This window comes from Apodemus sylvaticus, chromosome 16, assembly GCF_947179515.1.
Source record: "Apodemus sylvaticus chromosome 16, mApoSyl1.1, whole genome shotgun sequence".
In the NCBI taxonomy this organism is placed as follows: Eukaryota; Metazoa; Chordata; class Mammalia; order Rodentia; family Muridae; genus Apodemus; species Apodemus sylvaticus.
The window spans coordinates 53913147-53934745 of record NC_067487.1 but is presented as its reverse complement, the minus strand read 5'-3'; the positions used below and the strand labels follow the sequence as shown (position 1 = coordinate 53934745).

The following is a 21599-nucleotide window of genomic DNA, read 5'->3' as shown; positions in this document are numbered from 1 at the left end:
GACAGTCGATGCACCTTTAGAGTTGTTCTCAACCTTGCAGCTAAAATTCTGTGCAGAATGTCTGAAGGGAGAGCCAAGGTGACCAAGTAACCCTTAGCAGTGAGGTCCTTCCGCCTCTTCTTCGGCCCTAGGTTCCTGCAATCCTCATCGGATACATTCTAATGAAACACAGAGAACCAGGAAAGAGTGGATAGAATTTATTTACAGAGTAACCTGAAACTCTCTCAAGGAGTGTGGACCATGGCCTTCAGCCTGATTTACATTTTAGGCAAACATTATTCTAATTTGTTTAGCTTCCAGGACAGATAGCTTTCCTGGGAGACTTCTTCCTGTCCAGGTCATTGATGGACCCATTTGGAGGGAGGAAAAGGGTATACAGGAGGGAAAAGGGTATGTTCTCATTCTATATTTAAAATCCTCTTCCTCTACATTAATCTCACAATGATTTGCAGTCCTGGAACTAGGTTTGATAGCTATCAATTAATATCTTGTTTTTTTTCCCAGAGCCGGGGCTGGGACTCATGTTCCTCCGAGCAATAATTAGGGTCCTGCTGTTCCTGTTCTTGGTTTGATGAGCTGCTGATTATAAGGGAAGGCTCCAGACAAATGTCTTCTCATCCTGCTGATAGCTAACTAGCTCCCTAACATGGATTGATAGTTGTGCTACCTAACATGGTGGTAGCCGAAGGAAACCTGACTCATTGCGATGCTGAACCGAGCATGCCCAGAAGCTTCCTACACAATAGCTTCCCCTTTCGACCTTGAGCCAAGCACGCTCACACTTGCATCATTTTTCCTTTTTAAAATATATAGACTGCTTCACAGATTTGCACGACATCTTTCCACAGGGGTCATGCTAATTTTCTCTACATTGTTCCAATTTTGGTATATGTGCTGCCAAGCATTTGTCTCTATTCCCAGTACCCACACGGTTCTCTCTGTGTGTCTGTTTCTACCCCCTCCCCTCTCTCTCCTCTCATCCTCCCTCCTTTCTTTTTTAACTAAATATTTGTGAGTGTTTTGCCTGCATGAATATCTGTGCATCATGGGTATGCAGTACTGACAGAGGCCAGAAAAGGGCATCAGATCCCCTGCTACTGGAGTTCCAGGTAGTTGTTTGCCATCCTGTGGGTACTGAGAACAGAACCTCGATCCTCTTAAAAAGCAGCCAGTACAAAACCACTCTGGAAATCAGTTTGGCCATTCCTCAGAAAATTAGACATAGCATGTGGACCCAGCTATACCACTCCTGGGCATATACCCAGAAGGTGCTCCTACATGTAATAAGGACACATGCTCCACTATGTTTATAGCTTATTTATAATAGCCAGAAGCTGGAAAGAACCCAGATGTCCCTCAGCAGAGGAATGGATACAGAAACTGTGGAATATATACACAATGGAGCTATTAAATTCAGCTATTAAAAACAATGAATTCATGAAATTCTTAGGCAAATGGATGGAACTAGAAAGTGTCATCCTGAGTGAGGTAACCCAGTCACAAAAGAACGCACATGGTATGCACTCACTAATAAGCGGATGCTAGTCCAAAAGCTCAAAATAAACAAGTTACAATTCACCCAGGATAGGAAGCTCAAGAAGAAGGAGGACTTAAGTGAGGGTGCTATGGTTCCTCTAAGAAAGGGAACATAATACTCACAGAAGCAACAAGGGAGGCAATGTGTGGAGCAGAGTCTGAAGTAAAGGCCACCCAGAGACTGCCCTACCTGGAGATTCATCCTATAAACAGTCACCAAACCCCGACACTGTGACAAGAAGCGTGTACCAAAAGGAGCATGCCATGGCTGTCTCCAGAGGGGCCCTGCCAGAGCCCTACAAATACAGAGGCAGAAACTAGTAACCAACTATTGCACTTGGCTTGGGGTCCCCAACGGGGGATCTGGAGGGTGGTTCAGAGGAGCTGAAGGGGTTTACAGCCCCATGGGAAGAACAATGACTTCAGACACCTAGACACCCCAAGACTCCCAGGGACTGAACCATCAACCAAGGCGCACACATGGTTCCAGCCAAAAATGGGGCAGAGGAATGCCTTGTTGGGCATCAGTGGGAGAAGTGGTCTTTGGTCCGATAAAGGCTAAATAGAGGCCCCAACAAAGGGAAACAGATGGGGGTGGGGGGGTTGGGGGGAGGTGGGAGTTTGTCCTGTAAAGGGGCATATGCAGGGGTGGGAGGAGGGGAGGGAATCTTTGGGAAGGGGGCTTTTGGGAGGGGGGAAATTGGGAAAGGTTTTACCACTGGCAATGTAAATGAAGAAGATACTCAAAAAAAAAAAAAAGAAAGAAAGAAAGAAAAGAAAAGCAAGAAAGAAAAGAAAAAAGCAGCCAGTATTTTTAAACTGCTGAGCCACCTCTCTAGCCCTCTTTTCCTTTTTGAACATGTGACCTATGACCTTAAACTGAACACACTCAAAGATATGCCCACACTTACATGTATTTTCACATATAAATATGTATAAACTCCCTAAATAAAATCCCCATGCTTCCTCTGTTTGAGGAGAGCAGTCAGGAGGCTGGGGCAGAGGGACCTGGACGGAGGCCAAGGCAGCCTGAGGTACACAGCAAAGCTTCTATTACCAAGCAAACAAACAAAGAAACCTCCTCAAAGCCTATGCCTTGGCTAAACTCAGTGAGTCACAAACAAAATAAATACACATACATGTGACAAAGACTGTAGGGAGGGGAGGAGCTAAACCAGTAATAGATGGAATAGATTTGGGGATAACAACGGTCAGTATGCATTACGTACATGTGTGAAGCTACCAAAGAACAAATTTCATTTAAAAGGGGGAAAATGTTAGAATAGCAACACACAAACAAATCTAATCATCAAAGCAATCAAAAACAAAACACATGAAATGGAATAAAATTTTCAGGGTATACTTTAAGAATATTCTTAGAACAAAAGAACACTCATAGATAAAGCAAGGAGTGAAGAAGACAGCTGTCATGCAAAAGTGCATTACTAATTGAAAGTCTGAAGTACATTTTAGGCTGTTAAGAGTTCAGTTGCAAAAAATAGACCACATTCAAGATGTAGTTGCAATGCTGGCAGACCATCAAGATAGGTAATTTAATGGCAATATCATAAAACAAAACTAGGTAGCGAACATAAAATCAAAAAAAAAAAAAAGAATATGTCAGGCCTATCATCTCTGAACTATGATAACCTACAAAGAGAAAGGCCTTAAAGAAGATGAGAAACTTGGCTTCAGAGGAGTGAGTGTGACAGTCACAGTCACAGGGGACTTTTCATCAGATGCGTGCAAACAAGACTAGAGGGAAGTAAAACAAAATGTTTAAAGTCACAAAAGAAGAAAAGCCTGGAATAATTCCATACAAAACAAAAATAACCCCAGATCCTTTTTTTAAAATGTAAAACACATAATTTTCTCTGGCAAACAAACATGGAAGAGATTCGTTGTCAGTAAACCTGGCTCCAGAAACTGCTGAGAAGGCACAGTGGGGAGAGCACTTGTAACAAGAGCCAGGTGACCTGACATCCTCAGAACCCACATGAGGAGAGGCGGAAGACAGACTCCACAAATTTGTCCTCTCAGTACACAGCCAACCAGCATACACATCTCACACACACACATATACATACCACACACACACACACACACACCACACACACACATATACATATACCACACACATACACACATACCACATACACACACCACACATACCACATACACACACCACACATACCACATACACACATACCACACACATATACAACACATACCACACACACACACACACCACACACACCACACACCATACACATCTCACACACACACACACACACACCACACACACACACCACACACATAACACACACACACCACACACACAAACACACACAAACCACACCACACACATCTCATACACACCACACACATATACACTACACACACGTCACATATACACACACACAACACACACACATATCACATATACACACAGACCACACACACTGCATACCACAATACACACACACACACAAACACTTGCTGCTTCCCCCTAGAACAATAGTGGCCCAAATGTTACAAAAGTAACAAGCTATTTTCTGATTGGAGTCGTGGACTTCTGCACAAGACAGAACTTGTGTCTGGCTTTATTACCAAGGCCAAGTAAGGCAAAGGTGCCACAGGAGAACACATTTCTCCTATTCTGTTAAGTGGACATAGAAGTTAACTTACTCCTAAGCACATATATGTAGACCTAGAAATAAGCACATCTTTCAGTCCTCATCAGAGAAGCTTCTGCTTGCAGTAGACAGCAGTTAACACAGAGACCCACAACTGAACAGCATGCAAAGAATAGGGGTTTGAGGAGTGCTCAAGTCCTAAATGGGACGACTGTATCATGTTCTGTCCTCCCAAGGCTCAGGGATCATTGAGGAAGGGGGCCAGCAGGGCAGCTTCTAGGCAGCCATGATGCCGACAGAGCTGAGAGTTCTACATTCTCATCTGAAAGCTGCTAGTGGAAGACTGACTTCCAGGCAGCTAGAGTGAGGGTCTTAAGCCCGCGCCCACAGTAACACACCTGCTCCAACAGAACCACACCTCCTAATAGTGCCACTCCCTGGGCCAAGCACGCACAAACCACCACAGAGCCATAGCCAGTAAGTTACAGTGACACTTTATTTTCTGGATACAATAGGAAAGTTGCACACATGACCTCTCAGTGATTGTGCAGCAGGCTCAAGACCGGCACGAGATCAAGCCAGAAAGAAAAACACCCTCACAGTATGGAAGCTGGAATTTCTCCCCGTAGCTGAAGAGCTTTTGCCAATTAGAGGGCTGCCGGGAAGAGGTCTCTGGCAAAGAGACAGTCAGTTTTCCTCAGAGATGTGGCCCCTGAGGGGCTAGTATATGACCATATATGGCAGTGCACTCTCACACATATGATAGCACTAAGCAGATTTGAGGAGTGAAGGAGGAGGAGAAGCAAGAGGAGAGAAAACAGGAAACTGGAAGGAAATACTGGGGGAGAGAATGGGGGAGCAACTGGAGGGGAGGGGATGAGAGCAGGCAGACTTGGCCCAAATCTATAACGTTCATGTATGAAATTCTCAATCAAAAAAGGAGAATTTCAAAGTGATCCATGTTCTTGGCACCTCAAATAAGATATAAACATCTTAACTTGGGTTTACATAAATGATAGACTTCTGAGAAAGAACAAATAAAGGGACCAAATAGTTTAAAAATACATAGTTTTTACAAAATATATTAGTTGTTTTGTTTGTTCTTAAAGTAGGATTTGTTTATTTTGTTATTTGTTTGTTTTTGTTTGTTTGAGACAAGGTTTTTTTGCCCTGGCTGTCCTGGAACTTGCTCAGTAAATGAGGTTGGCCTCAAACTCTGCCTCTGTCTCTCCCGAGTGCTGGGATTAAAGGTGTGCACCACAACCACTGGCTAAAATGTATACTGTAAATATAGGCAAGAGTTAACAAGTTTTAATAGTAAGCAGAAAACTGGCCCCATATTAAAGTAGATGCCAGGGACCCAGGGCACAGGTTCACCGTTTTCTCAGTTTCTTCCGCTGTGAACCGGGATGTGTACATCAACCGATCTTTCTCAGCTCTCCTTCCTATTTAGTTATTACTAAAACCAAAAGTAAAGGCATGGAGCTGGAGCTGAGCTGGCAGTCGCCTAGCTGCACAAACCCCTGGATTCATCCCCAGCACACATAAACCTGGTATGGTGATAAGCACCTATAATCCCAGCTCTTGGGAGGTGGTAGTAGGAGGCGCAGAGACTCAAGCACATCCTTGGGTACATACAAGTTTGAGCGCAGCCTGAGTCTCAAAAAAATAGACCTTAAAATAATCAATCCCTAATCTATCACAGTAAATTTGGGTTTTTCTATATACCCAAAGTGTATATAGAAAGCACAGGGCTCGCAGCATCTTCTTCTAGACTATCCAGCGTGTTCTCTGGCTCAAGGCATCCTGCCCACGCCATCCTGCAGTAAGCAAAGAACACAAAGGCGGAGAGGGAAAAAAAAAGGCCATTTCATGGTATTGATTCCACTGCCAGAGACATCGCAAGACACGTGCTTTTCAAACTAAAGAAGAAATAAGGCACACCGACTTCCTTGACTAAACAGAGCTCATGATTAGTTTGTGATTGCATCCAGATCTGTCAATAGGCATTCCTTCCGTGACTAGCCATCAATACCTCTCTGGGCTCAGCGGACACTTCCCTGAGCTAAAATTTCCCTGTCAATCAAAAGTTTTGTTCTTCTAGATTATTGCTTAAGTTGTACCATTCATTAAAAAAGAAAAACACAGTGAGGCTGGGAGCCCCGTGGAAATGGCCTGCCCCCTCTGAAATGGACAGTGGAGCTGACTTTAGGGAAAGCTATAGAGGAAAACCCCTAATGGCTCCCTAGTAGCTCCCCCGCCCAGCCTCCTCTGCCTTTCCTGCTCTAACCCCTGCAATAAAAACTCCCCACAGCAGTTCTAGCCCAAAGGTTTATTTTCTGCTTTAAAATCACCTGCCTGGTGGCAGAGAGATGGAAATGCTTTAAGCCTGCCTGCACTTGAAGCCACTCGGCAGCACTTCTTTCTTTCAATTCCATTTTTGCCCCACTGGGAAATTAAATGGCATAAAAATCAATGCTTGACTTTAAAGGAAAGGGGGCTGGATGCCCAGATATCAATATATTCCTTTCTGGATTAGACACTGCTTCAGAGCATATCTGGCTTTAAAAAAGTAAAATCAGCAGACAAGCTCAGATGGGTTGGATGCAAAGAGCCAACGTTTCTTGTTTGTGTCAGAACGTTGGCTAACGAGCAACTTCCCTTCCTAGGGGAGGAACGATTTCACGAGAAAATGTGAGCAGTGATTCTCAGTTTTGAATTTTGTCCAAGAGCTGCCAACTAAGTTGCCTCTCAGGCCCACAGAAACTTGACTTCAGGTGAGTGAAAAGAGTGGCCAGGGCCCAATCTCTGTGGCCAGGGCCAGCAGCTGCGAGCCACCCTAAGGGCACCCAGAGCCCTGGCCTGGGGAGACAGCAGGAACAGAGAGCACTTTCTTACCCGGTAAAAGGTAACTATGTCTTATTTTGTGGTCCTGAGGCTTGACCCATGATGTGCACATGTGACACAAGCATTCTACTACTAAGCTACATCCCCCACCCAGCCCAAAAGATAACGGCTGTTTAAACAGCTGTCACCAGGCTAAGACACCAGGCTCACAGTTTCAGTTGAAGAAATGACTACCTTGTGTCGCCAGCTGGGAATTCAGTTTCTCTACTGGAGACAAAAGATAGCGAGTGCCCTGGGGCCTGGTGGGCGCCTGCCTTCTAAACACAACCCAACAGGAAGTTCACTCAGACACCCATAAAGATGTCACCATAAATACTTACAAGGGTGTTTGGAAAAAAGAGGCCAGCATTTGCCTGTAGGGGATGTGGAATCAACCTTACGAAGGAAAAACATGGGATGGAGAGCTAGGCTCCCATGACTCCTCAAAGTCCTGGTCGGTGGCACACGGCATTAGATCCAAGACCACTCTGGCAAACCAGAGAGAGCAAAACAGAAATGGAGGCCAGGGTAGTGGCCACGCCCCCGTCACGCCCCTTCTGAGTTACCTCATCAGGCAGGGCATTCATTGGGCCACAGTGACAGCGTAGCAGGATACGATTGGTTGAGATTTTAGGGGCTTGGAATTGGCTCGAACACTGTATATAAGCTTATATGCTATGCAATGAACTTAGATCTATACCTTGATGCTGGTCTCTGGATGCCAGGGCATTGTCACTTGACTCATTACCTCTAATTGCCTCTCACCACCACCACCCCCTTCCCGGTCCTGTTCCCATATTTGCTTTCATTTCCAGTAGTGTACTGAGTTCTGGTTATATTGTATCAAAACATCTTCCCAACAGCAGCAGCAGCAGCACAAGATATCTGTATTTTTAATCCCAGTACTAAGAAGGAGAAGCAGAGAGTTCAAGGTCATCATCCTTGTTGCTATACAGCAGTTCTCATCCTGCAGGTCGTGGGTTGTGTAGCAGATATCATGCATATCAGATACTTACATTTCAATGCACAACAGAAGCAAAATTACAACTATGAAGTGGCAACGGAATAATTTTGTGATTGAGGGTCACCACAACATGACGAAGAGGATCAAAGACATTTGGAAGGTTGAGAACCCCTGATATAGAGCATTAGGTCAGCCTGAGCTCCCTGAGATCTTCGCCCAAAGCTAACAATAAAAAATCATTATGGTAAAATACTTGTATGCTGTTGTGATAGTTGACAGCAGATTGAGAACAAGGGGGGCCACCTTGTCTCTCTGGCTGAGTATGTTTGTCTCAAACATTTTCTAAGACTCCTTAATGTAGGGCAGCCTGGCCACATCCTGGGATAAAGGAGGAAAGAGAACAGCAAACTTGGCTGTGCCCCTGAGAACAGCAAAAAATGTGGGCGGGGGCAGAGGGGGGACGGGAGACCAGTTCCTGAGAAGATCATCGTGGAGACCACTCTGCTTCTCAGTAAAACCTCTCCATGAGGAGCTCCAGCCTGACTCAGTCCTGCCGTGTTCTAAGCACTCTATTTGATGTTACTTTGTTCCTTCAACTGGGCTGCTCCCTTTGTTCCTCCTGGATGCTGCAATGACCCGGTATGGTGATGTCATCTATCTGCTACTTGCTATCTGTTCCATTACTTTTGCTGGCTATATGTTTAACTCACTTATTTGAAACTGCAAGTATGGCTACAGTGCAGTAGGGCAGCAGTCCTCAGTCTTCCTAATGCTGCGACCACCACCATAAAATTATTTCATTGTTCTTTTGCTGTTAAGAATCATAAAATTGAGCCGGGTGGTGGTGGCACACGCCTGTAATCCCAGCACTCTGGGAGGCAGAGGCAGGCGGATTTCTGAGTTCGAGGCCAGCCTGGTCTACAGAGTGAGTTCCAGGACAATCAGGACTATACAGAGAAACCCTGTCTTGAAAAAAAGCAAATCCAAAAAACCAAAAAAAAGAAAGAATCATAAAATTGTTTCATTGCTACTTATTAATTGTAATTTTGCTATTGATGTGAATTGTAAATATCTAATATGTGAGCCTCAAAGGGGTCAAGACCCACAGGATGAGAAGCACCATTCAGGAGTCTAGACAGAAGAGCAGAGTAGAAGAAGAGGGAGTTTCAAAGACCCGTTTAGGTTAGTATAACTCACACCAGTTCAATGTACCTCTCCCCATAACTCTCTCATGCTGTTTTTCTAGGTTTAAATAAAACTGCAGAACTTGTATCAATAGCCAAACTGACTGTGGCTATAACACACAAAACATAAAGCAATGAGACTGTCTATGATTGTCACGTGAAAACATGACAGTGTAAAAACCTAAGATGGAGGCCTGGTGTTCATTTCTTTAACTACAGTAGCATCTATGGACACCATCCGACATGTGCCATCTGATGCTATGTGACAAAGCATATAGCATTACTAATGTCTGGTCAGAAGTGTTAACCTCAATAGGCTTATAAAAAAACAAGCATAAAAGCTCACAATACAGAACATTATATAACTGCCTTGAATTCCTTAAGAGGCAGCATGGATAAAAGACTAAAGACTATTCTAGATTTAAACCAAGCAGTAAAATGGCATGTCAACAAACCCTGGAGGCATTCTGACCCCTCAACAAGTAGGTGTGCTATGCACATCTTTCAGGAAGTTGAGAAAAGCTGAGTATGCACTGGCAATATAGTGTCCTTGAGTATATTCTAATGTTAGTCAGCACAGATGCAGAGGGATGCCATTCTTGAATGCGTTCGTATGAGAAGATAGAGTGCTACATCGTCTGTGATGTGATTTGCTTTTAAGTAGTTTAGAAAAATAAATGCCTTTAACACGTAGGGAGTCGAAACAGGATTGGGTTTGACGCCAGTCTGAACTGTACAGGGAAACCCTGTCAAAAAACAAAAACCAGGAACTGGGGAGGTGACTCAGTTGGTGAAACAGCACGTGAGCATGAGGACCTCTCTAGCACCAACATAAAACCCAAGCACAGTTGCTCATTCTACCCTCGGCACTGCAGTGTGGACAGGCAGATTCCTAGAGCTTGCTGGTTCAGTCACTTAGAGATCCTGAATGAATAAATGAATAAATGAATGAATGAATGAATGAATGAAGTGGACAACTGAAAGACACCTGTGATGGTTTGAATATGCTTGACCCAGGGACTGGCACCATTAGGAGGTGTGGCCTTGTTAGATTAGGTGTGTCACTGTGGGCATAGGCATGGACTTTAAGACCCTTGTCCCAGCTGTCTGGAAGCCAGTCTTCTAGCTGCCTTCGAGAACAAGAGGTAGAACTCAGCTACTCCTGCACCATGCCTGCCTGGATGCTGCCATGTTCCTGCCTTGATGATAATGGACTGAACCTCTGAACCTGTAAGCCAGCCCCAATTAAATGTTGTCCTTACAAGAGTTGCCTTGGTCATGGTGTCTGTTCACAGCAGTAAAACCCTAAGACACCACTCAACATCAACTTCCAGTTCCATGTGCATGGATGTGCACACATGTTCACACAACACACACTTGTGTTTATACATATATGAATTTGCACTTGGTAATCTAAATAAAAGGTGTCCTGGGGTTCACTGTGCAATTTTTGTTTGTTTGTTTTCAAGATAGGATTTCTCTGTGTAGTCCTGGCTGTCCTGGAGCTCACTCTGTAGACCAGGCTGGCCTCGAACTCAGAAATCCGCCTGCCTCTGCCTCCCAAGTGCTGGGATTACAGCCGTGTGTCACCACGCCCTGCTGCACTGTGCAATTTTTATAAAGCTTCTGTGTATTATTTTCTAAAGTTAGCGGAAATTAAAAAAATAGTTCTCATTGTATTTTTATTTGGGGGGGGGGCAACAGAATGCATGTGGAGGTCAAAGGACAACTTGCTGAAGTCCATCTCTCCTCGCACACGTGGGTTTCAGGGACTGAGTTTGGGGTGCAGGCTTGGTGGCAGGTGGCTTTCCCCACTGAGTCACCTTGCTACCCACTCCGCTCTTATTACAGATACCTCTTGTCTCACTTTCCTCAGCTCTCCAACCCTAAGACACCCTAAGACACATGTACAGGAAATGTACTTGTACATTTCTACTACAGAAGACTTAAACCTTAGCAGACGACACTCTGTGGAGGTGAACTTTAATTCTTCACACAACTGAGAAGTGTGAGGTGTTAGGTGTGGGTGTCTAATTTCAAATGGCTGAGAGTGCAGTCAAGTGCTACCCAGTTTCAGTATAATGTCAGTAACTTCCCAACATCCTCACAGGCTATGTAGTGCAAGAGCTGGCTTTAGCCGTTCTCAGCCAGTCCAGGATAGCGTCGATTTATTTTTTTGTCTGATCCTTACCCTCTACTCTGCTGCTTCTGCATAAGATTATTCTGGTCATGTTTGCAACTCCACATTCCTACTAGACAGTACAACACCCTAAAGGTAGGTAGCCTTAGAAGACTGCAAGCACTGTGGCAGAAACAGGAACTTGGCAATAATGGTGAAATAAAGACCTAAGATGGAACAAGTCTTGAGAGGAAATTAAAGAGGTGCTTTACCAAATATGACTCAGAAGAGAGGGACGAATGACTGATTTATAATGAAACTTGAAAAATGTTATTGTTGGTCACATGGGCCTTGGTTAGAATTGGGAAAGGTCTCTGGGATGTAAACACAATTGAAAAGGAATGTTAGTGGAACAGAAACCATCACTCCTATTTCAAAAGCTATAGTAAAGTAGGAAGACTAAACTGTTTCATCAAAATTAATGTTGCTACTATGTGTTAATGAATCTTATAAATCAATAATTATATTCTATCTTGATCACTTATAGGAAAAGATGGTACATATGAATATTTTCAGAGCTTTTTATAAAACCAATTTTAATCCATGATTTTAAAAAGCAAACCACATTCTTCTGAGGGAAGCTTTACAAGCTCTTGCAAAGCTCAGTGCCTTTCCTGTGCACTGTAACACAGTCAGGGATAAGAAGGTGATGGTTCGCTATGGCCAAGAACTGGGTGTTAGACGTTTCTGGTGGCGTGGCTGGGAGAATGCTTCAAATGAAAATAATTAAGCCAAAAGAAGATATCCTCATGTCCATCTTGTTATTGAGTAACAGCGGCGTTTTAGTTTGGTTTTCATTGCTGTGAAGAGACACTGTGGCCACAGCAACTCCTATAGAGAAGTTGCCTTTCAACATTTCATTAGCGCTACCTACAGTTTCAGAGGTTAGTCCATTATCTAATTATCTAATGGACTTTATCTCATTAGCTAATGGACTAACCCCATAATAGGGGTTAGTCATTGTAAAGGGAAGCAAGGCAGTGTGCAGGCAGACATGGTGTCAGAGACAGAAGGAGCTGAGAGGCCTACATCTTGATCTGCAGGCATCAGGAGACTGTGTGCCAGTCACACTGGGTGGAGCTTAAGCATACGAGACTTCAAAACTTGTTCCATAGTGACACATTTCTTCCAACAAGTCCACTCCTCCTAATAGTGCAATTCCCTATGGCACTATTAGGAGGCTTTCAAACCATGAATCTATGGGGATCACTCCTATTCAAACCAGCACAACGGCAAAGAACATCACTGTCAAGGAATGTTCCATCTTTAAATGAAGATTTGAAACCTGAAGTACTAGTACCATCTATGGGAAAAGAACTGGACCCATAGTGTAAAATGAACCATCTTTATACTGCACCAGGCAGTTTCTGATGAACTTTTTGTTGCAGAGGGTAGGTGGCAAGAAAAATAGACAACAAGTCAAAAGTGAGGTATCTTTGGAAAATTTAATTGGACCATATTTTCTTTGCTGAAAACATCATATATCCGTAGACATTATGGGTTCCATAGCTTACAAAGGGGTAGTGGTTTTCCTACAGTTATACACTGTACCCAGATTTCTATAGAAAGATAAGACATTTCCAATCTTGCTTTGGAGTATTTCCTAGGAGATGCTCTAAAGGTTCCTCACAATGGCAAGTAATGCAAAGTAAGGCGTCAGTTCTCTCCCTCACACGTTTAGTGCAATGGAGGGATAGGAAGGAAGACTAGTTATGTCAGTGCTAGTACCCTGGGACTGCTGCTGGGTCCTCTGAGGTGCACCCATGGCACTGAGGTGCTGACACACCTTGGCACTGAGGAACCTGAGATGGGTAAATACTGGGCAGCCTGTCACAGCCGAGTATGACTGTCACAGTGGAAGGGGACTTGGAGTTATCTGGTTCTTCCTGGTGCTCCCAGGGCTACTGGCCTTGACATGTAGCAAAGGAGCCAGGACTAGCGCCTCACAGTGGTCGCCCACGTGGCACTACAGTACTACAGGTTCACTTCGGCGTGCCTGGCAATGCATGCACTCAGAGTAAAGTTAAAAGTGCCTTTACCAATTCAGACTACTAGAATGAAAATAAAAGCATTTGATTCGCTGTTGGTTGCAAACAGCTCCCCCGTGAGATACCCAGGGAGAGGGCAGCTGTCAGGATGTTGCCTGTGCACAAATGGAATTCTATCATTTGCACAGCATTCTTATTTCTTAAACTTGTTTCATTAGCTTAAAAAACTTAGGATAAGGCAACCAAATTGAAGTAATGTGGGTTGCAGAAAAACATCTCAAACACTGCCCTTCATCTTCTCAAGTGTTAAGAGCTCATGATTAGAAGATAATCAACGAGTTTCTTAACAAGAGACAACGTAGCTACTCTCAATAAATGCACCTCTAGTAAACACAGGGCCCCTCATAAATATAAAATTAAATTCTTTTGAGGAATAGTTTTCTGACTTTAATATTTGGGATTTATACCTATTCTTTATATTTTATAGTAAAAAATGTATGGTCTTGGTTTCTTTATATTCATACACAAATGACCTCATCTCAGCAGGCTCATAAACGGATGGCAGGCTGGGTTATTTAGCTTCTTTCAGAAGGGATGGCGGCCACATGCCACGTGCCCTTAGAATCCTTGCAAGAACTCCTGCAGCTGGGTGACAATCTCTGTGTCCACCGTCTCCATGAGGGCTTGGAAGCCTTGCTCCCCCATGCTCTCCTGCTGCGCCTTGAGCTTCTCATAGATGAACTGCTGCAGAGACACTGTGTGCACAGGGTCCTTCAGGGCCAGCTGCGGGACAGAGGACAGACGTGGTTAGCAAGACAGACACTCCTCTACATGCGCCTCACTGTGCTCCCTGAAATCTCTCCACAGCAATACTTGTAAAGAGTCTCTAGCACACAGATTTCTGGGGCCCCCGTGTGTTGCCCTGATGTGCCCAGTTTCTCAAGAACGGGAACACATCGTTCTAGGGTTTCTTTCTCTTTTTTTTTCCCTTTGATTTTATGTAAGTAGATGTCTTCAGACACTCCAGAAGAGGGCATCAGATCTCATTATGGATGGTTGTGAGCCACCATGTGGTTGCTGGGATTTGAACTCAGGACCTTTGCAAGAGCAGTCAGTGCTCTTAACCACTGAGCTATCTCTCCAGCGAACACATCCTTCTAAAGTGCTAGAATCTGGTAGAAAGCACCCTAAAAGGAGAAGAACTAGGGTACCAACGCGACTGCCCACTCTCCTGAGGACACTCAGATGCCATGGCAGCAGCCCCAGGTAGCAAGCACACACGAGTTGCTCTAGCTTACACTGCAACACCATTTAATCTGTGCCTATGTTTTTTAAGGTGTGTGTGGGGGGGGAGTGTCGAATTTTGTTCTTCCCCCAGTCCCATTACAGTATTTAGAAAATCAAAGAAAATTAAAATTTTTAGTATTTTATGCTACATGTGTATACACTATAAGCTACACATTACTCTTCTTCACCTTCATTTCACAAATTTTTTTTAAATACATGTTGAGTGTTTTAGCTTATGCTGTCTTTTTTTATCCTGTTAAAACTATGTAAAAGAGACCACAGTTTAGTCTAAACAATTTTTATCTATCTGTAACTTTGCTGGATATACCACACTGGTTTGTGTTCCTGTGTAAGCAGCCTTTCTTTCTACTTCCGCTTCTCTTCTTTTGTTTAGAACAGGTCTCAGGCAGCCAAGGCTAGCCTCTTACTAGGTACTGTAGCTTCTTTGCCTTGAACTGGGCTTTCCCCCAAGCACTGCTATTGCAGGCGTGCGTCACTATGCTCAGAACTTCATCTTGGCTTCCTAGGATATCTAAAGAACCACTAGGGCATAGAAAATTTTATGACTCCTGATATATACCATCAGCTTATTTTCCCTATGGTTGGTACCAATATAAAAGATATAACAGTATTTAGTTGCTGACACTGTGTTAGCACTGGTATTATTTAAATGACTTCTACTAACAAACAATATCAGTATAAGCTGAGCATTTATGTCATCATCAGTGACCTTGGACGTCTGCATAACTTCCAATAAAGTATATGAATGTCTTTGTCCAATATAGCTGAATTCCATCTATAACTTCTGTTTGAGTCACATAGATGTTAAAACACAACTGAGAAAAACAGGATATAGGCAGCACAAAAGTTAAATTATGCCTCATGTATTACCAAAGCAGAGAGTATACAAATCCAAGAGAAAGGAAAGCGCCAGTCCTCATTTCCCCGCAAGAGATGAAAGATGAGAGAGGGAGAGACGGAGAGATGGAGAAGGGGAGGGAGAGAGGGAGAGGGAGAGAGGGGGAGAGAGAGAGAGAGAGAGAGAGAGAGAGAGAGAGAGAGAGAGAACACACGGGGAGAACACCACACCTCATCACCTCATCCATGGGCTGAAGATGTTCTTCTACAACATGCAGAGAAGCTAACAGTGAGCACTGAACACACTGGCTAGCTGGGCTAGAGAGATGGCTCAGCAGTTAAAGGCGGAGAAAGAACATGTTGATTGCCTTTCTGACTTATTTACCTTATTTAACAGAATAATTTTTACTTCTATTCATTTTCTTATAAATTTCATTTTCTGACTGGAAAAGTTCTACTGTGTATATATATACACCAGTTTTATTATATTCACCAGCCAACAGACATCTAGGCTGTTTCTACTGCCTTGCTTTTGTACATAGAGCAGCAATGAACAAGGATGCATACATACTTCTGTGGTAGGGCATGGAATCCTTTGGCCATTAGAATGCCTAGTAGGTTTATTAGGTGGTATATTGTTGGACAGTAAAACCATGCCAGGAAGTTTGGTAAGGTAGTGCAGGTTGAGACCTGGAGACTGACTCAGTGGGCACATACCTGAGGCTTAGGAGACTCCTGGCCTGAAACATATGCCATGCTCCTCACATAAAAGAAACGTGTCCTATGGTCACATAGCCCCCAAACAGAGTTCTCCATGCTAATGAGGTACCTAGAAGCCCAGAGGGCTTAGCCAATAAGCTTCTCTTCCCAAATATTCTTCCCTGCTAAAGGTATTAAATCTCACCCTGAGAAACAGGCCTGGTACATTATGCATCCATTTTCTGCTATGAACAAGCAATAAATAAACTTAAAGCCATGGATTTTCTCTTTCACCAAGTCCGCCATGGGGAACAATGGAGAAGGCATTCAGACTACAGAGTCACCGCTTAATTCTCCCATGGAAGGTCTCTTTGTGCTCCCAGACACAGCTGCCACCAAGCCTGCCTCTACCAAGCTAAGGACAATCACCACTGGGACAAGTCGGAGCTCCCCTCTCCTCCTGCCCCAGGCTAGATGCTCTTCTCAATGGGCCCCCAACTCCGTGCTTGGCTCTTCCGACTCCCAGCGGTGCCTGGATACCCCAGAGTCAGAGAACCCAATGGCCCCGGCCTCGGGGACCCCTGAATCAGCTCCAGCTTTCCCATATCTCAGACTGCTCGTTCCCATCCCCAGAGTGGTGTCTTTGTGCTTCCCTACAGCCCTGCACCTGCCCAGCATGGTGGCAGCGTGGGACAGCAAATAGCAGGGTGAACAGACCCACAGTATGTTGTTGAGAAAAATAGCTTTCTAATGTAATTAGCAAATTCTATATCTGATGGAAAACTATACTGCAAAGGTATATGTGATGGGCACTTTTCCTTCCAGAATAATCCCCTTCTACCAATTCTTCTTGCTAATTACAATCAAGAACCCTAGGCAGTATACAGAAAACAAACGTAAGAAAGCTCGAAGAGGTTGAAAGAAGGTAGTACACAAGAAAGTTCTAAGTGGAACAGGATGAGGAGTCTATGACTTCACTCAGGTCTCTGATGGCCCACAATGAGAGCTCAAGAAATCAGTAAGCTGGAGACACTGGACAGTTCGGTCATGTGGTCATCCAGGCTACACGCCTAAGAAATAGACTTTGTTGTTTAAGCCGATGGTCTGTTACTTTATTGCAGTGGGCAGACTATCACGTGCAATGTTAATTACAACTGTCAGCACTATACACACACAACAGAAACAGGAAATTAAGCGGGCAACGACGGCACATCTTTAATACCAGCACCTGTGAGGCATAAGGACTCCAAGTGTAAGTACAGCTGGAACTACACACAACGCCAGTCTGACTCGCTTCTCTCAGGCAACTGTCATCAGGAGGGTAGCTAAAGACTTGCCTAATAATCTGACATTAATGCAAAGAGAAAGTTATAAAGGACTCAGAGGAAATGCCATTGGTGGCATTCTAGATTGAATTCTGCAAGAGCATTCGTGTAAAAAAAAAGAAATTTAATTGAAGTGTGGACTTACATTCATTTCTTAGCTTTTAGAAATTTATAGTATATATTTGAGAAAAAATTAACATAAAAATGTTAACAAGGCCTGGGCGCTGGAGAGCTATCTCCACTTCTCATCAAGGTGATGCCACCCTCACCCCAGCAGCAGGTGGGTGAACTGGCTCCTCCTTCACCTGGGCAGCACAGCAGAGCCAGTGCTGTGGACATGAGATCAGGAGAGCTAACCCTGCCCCTTGCCCAGGTGAGCTAGCTGGGGCTAGCTGGAGAGCTCACCCTGGTGCTGCTGGGAAAAGAGACATGCCGCTGACCTCCCAGGCCCAAACCCGGGGTTTTGAGATAGCCCACCCCAATATCTACCCCACGTGTGAAAGGGCTGGTTTTGCAGATCGAAAGCTGCAGAATCTTCAAGGCAAGGCAAAGGGAAAAAACATAATATCCCAGAAGAGTCCTGGTGAGAATACAGTATCGATAGTGTAGTATCGATAGTGTAGTGGAAGCCAGAGGCCTAGAACCAGACCAGTGAGTCACTGCAGTGACATTTGCAAGGAAAGATATGTGGACAAAAGGGTGTACTGTGGGACACATTGTGACATACCTCAGTTCCCAGGCAAGATCTACTGTTGTTATTTATCCATTTGATTTTACTGGGGAAGAGGTTGCAAGGGTGGATAGGAAGGGACAAGGAGATGAATAGAATTGGAGTGCATGATGGGAAATTCACAAAGAATCAATAAAAAGTTAAAAAGAAAAAAATGTAAATAGCAAGGGAAACCTGTAAAGGGCACATAAGAATTCTGTATGATTTTTTTAATACTTTTCTATAAATCTAAAATCATTTCAAAAATTCAAACAATATTTTACACAAAAGACTCAAAAATCACCAGAGTTTATCCCTCTGTGGTACAGAAACAAGCAACACCCTCATGTGCATACATTAGCAGCAATAACACTATCTCTAAGTAGCTAACCTGGGAAGTTCATTTGAGGTGAGAAAATCTGATGTCTCCAAGCTCCTTGTGAGCTGACTCTTCTTAGGCAGAAGACCCCAGTAGAAGTCGAATATGTATTTCTAAATCCCTACCTTTGTTCTTTTTCCATTTTTTCCCCAGTATGCCTAAGGCCTACTCTTCCTCTCTAAGGAAAGGCATGATCACTTAAATATTTACACTAGAATGGAGAGGGAGAAATGAGGAAGGAGCTTGTGGAAACTGGCTTCACTCATTAATGGAAAAGTAACTAACCAGTCTTCTTGACTCTAGGCTGATGCCAGATAAATGGCATTTAATAGCCTAGCTCAACCTGAAGCTGCATCCACTGGGTTTTAATGTGCAAGCAGCTTTGTACTCTGGTTTTAGAACTGTTATTTAAGGACGCGGTGGTTTTGGTTGAATGGTTCCCACCTTTGGTAAGCATCACCTTTGATATGTACTTTGACCTTTTCAAAGTCTAGCCTTCAGAGGGGGTCCACAACAGAGGGGGAGCTAATCCTATGGAGACACCCACGGGGATGTGCTTCCTATGGGGGAGGGAAGAAGGCTTGTGGGACTTTTGGGGGTGTGAGGAGCCAGGAAAGGGGAAATCATTTGAAATGTAAATAAAAAATATATCGAATAAAAAAATTAAAAGAAGAAATTTGTTGCTTGAAATAAGTTTCATTGTGTTTCCTGTATAAACCACCAATTTTATCCAACGAGGATTCAGGGAAGCTGAACCTTTCACATTCTTGAAGTCATGTGACTAGTTACTTTTAACCCTACACATACCCTTTAATTTTTCAGAAATTATTTACTGTAAGATTATTTCAGGAGAAAAAGTTTTTCTTTTCTCTATTATTCTTAGAAGAATAATGTGCTTTCCATGATACTTAACAGATAAAAATCTTAAAGCAAAATATGCCATATATTTAACTAGATTGCCTTTAAAACTTCCTGAGTTCAATTAAATTGCCTCTGGTTTAAATATTCTATTTTGAGATTTAATTATTTCACTGTGGCTAACTATGAATTTCTAAAATCTGTCTGAAATACTTAAACGTGCCCCACTGGATACTGCGAGCTCTCCTCATCCCGTGCCTAGTAAAGACCTTAAGGCTGACAGCCGCCAAGCAGCTTCTCCTCAGTGAGGCCCAGCAATTCAAGCTCCTCATCACATCATTAGGTGTGGAGCCTAAGCTCTCTGCAGAGGGTAAGTGACAAGCTTGCTGCAGAGTGAAACCCTGTCTCCATGTATGACTGTGTTCCAATGTGTATCCAAGAGTAAGAATATTGCTACAAAAATGTTTGGAACAAAACACTTGTGAGAACTAAAATCACAAGTCAACTCATAAAACATCCAAGGGGGACTGCATACTCATTAGGATTTTTAAGTAGACAACAGACTATTTTTAAAAGCTCCTAATACAATCATTTTTTTAAATATGTGTGTGTGGTGTGTGTGTGTGTGTGTGTGTGTGTGTGTGTGTATGTATATATTTCTCAGCAGTATTTTTAAGGAGCAGACCCACAATCCTTTACATGCAAGGCAAACAGCAAACATTCTAACAATGAAAAAAGCCCCGGCCACCCAACCGTCCTGATTTTCTAGACTCCCCAGTACGGCCATATGCTGACCAGCTCCAAGAGTAGGGTATCCACTTCTAGGCTAACCATTCTAGCTCTGTACATTTAATACTATTTCATTTTCACCTGACCTGATAGAAAGTTTCCCAAATTCTGTCTGTATTTCAGTGAAGAGTATTTGCAGTAGTCTCATATAACTACACACTCACTAGGGAATATAGAAGTATTTTCTCTCTAAAATCACTCTTTCTACAAGTTTGTCATTTTGATCATTTTTCCTCTCCAGAATTCTGTAAAATTCTCCAAAATACAGGTCAAGATCTAGATATAAAAGGAATTTTTATACAGCTTTTTTCTTTAACTAATTTTTGCTGGTATATTTCCTCAATACACTGTTAAATAACTATTATCTAATTGACTAAGATATTAAACTTTCTTCATAGTTGATGTGTTGAATTTCTTGGAATCTTCAGGTTTAAATGAAAGTTCAATGACTTAACTGCTTTAGTCCTATCTTACTGCTGTGGTCACTTGTGACATGTCCTCTTATTCTGTCATCTGATTAGAAACTCCACAGGAGAGCCTGGCGGCTCATTACCAGTCACCTTCCCCTTTCTACAGGTGTATTTACCCAGCTGGTGTGGGCAGAGTGACTTCTGCCACTACCCAGGCACTCTTTAGCCACTGCCTTTGCAGACCTTCTCCAAGTCTTCCAGCCAAACAAAAGTCTTGTTGAAGCAGTGTTTCTGCTATCGGGAAAATCTCTGCTGGAGATTTTGATACCCAATGCCACATGGCATGCCTTTTTATCTCAAAGATTTCTAGAGTACTGGAATGCTAGTTTAGATTGTTTCTTAAAAAACAGCAAACAAAACAAAACCCACAGCACACCATGGAAGTCAAAGGTCAATCTGCTGGTAAGGTGTTGGTTTTCCACTTGCGTCCTCCCGGGGTAGCTGCTGCCCAGAGTTCACACTCAAGGCTGTGTGAAGCTTTCCTCACTGACTCAATCATCTTACCAGCCATTCCTAAGATCCTACATTTATCTCTCTCCCACTCACTCCCTGACTACACTGACTGTTGTGTCTACTTTGTTGGTAGTTTTTAAAAGAAAAGCAATTCTATTTATTCACCTGTCTCAGCATTTTTCTGCTTCCAAACTCATTTTAAAAATAATTAATGTCTTTATGTGCTTTCATTTCCTAAGGGTAACTTTCGGTTCATATTTTGAAGTAAGTTTTGAACTCATTCATTTTCATTCTCTTTTGTTTGACACTAAATGACTACAGGCTCTGGGGAACTGAGCTACACCACATGCGCCCAGGTCTCATTGTTTTACATCACCTGCCTCAAAACTGTAAGCTGCC

The 21599-nt window shown here is 43.3% G+C and overlaps 1 protein-coding gene and 1 non-coding gene across 4 annotated transcripts in view; both read right to left on the bottom strand.

Annotated features, from left to right (window-relative positions):
• Positions 1–803: 803 nt before the first annotated feature.
• On the bottom strand, positions 804–905 carry LOC127667205 (U6 spliceosomal RNA). The gene has a single exon (XR_007973844.1). It is a non-coding gene; the product is annotated as a U6 spliceosomal RNA (small nuclear RNA).
• An 11906-nt stretch (positions 906–12811) lies between these two features.
• Ipo11 (importin 11) overlaps positions 12812–21599 on the bottom strand; it is a 152190-nt gene continuing 143402 nt past the window's right edge. For all 3 annotated transcript variants that reach the window (XM_052159462.1, XM_052159463.1, XM_052159464.1), the window contains one exon: positions 12812–14156. In XM_052159462.1, coding sequence (XP_052015422.1) covers positions 13992–14156 — 165 coding nt within the window. In that variant the 3' untranslated portion in view covers positions 12812–13991. The remainder of the gene's footprint in view (positions 14157–21599) is intronic.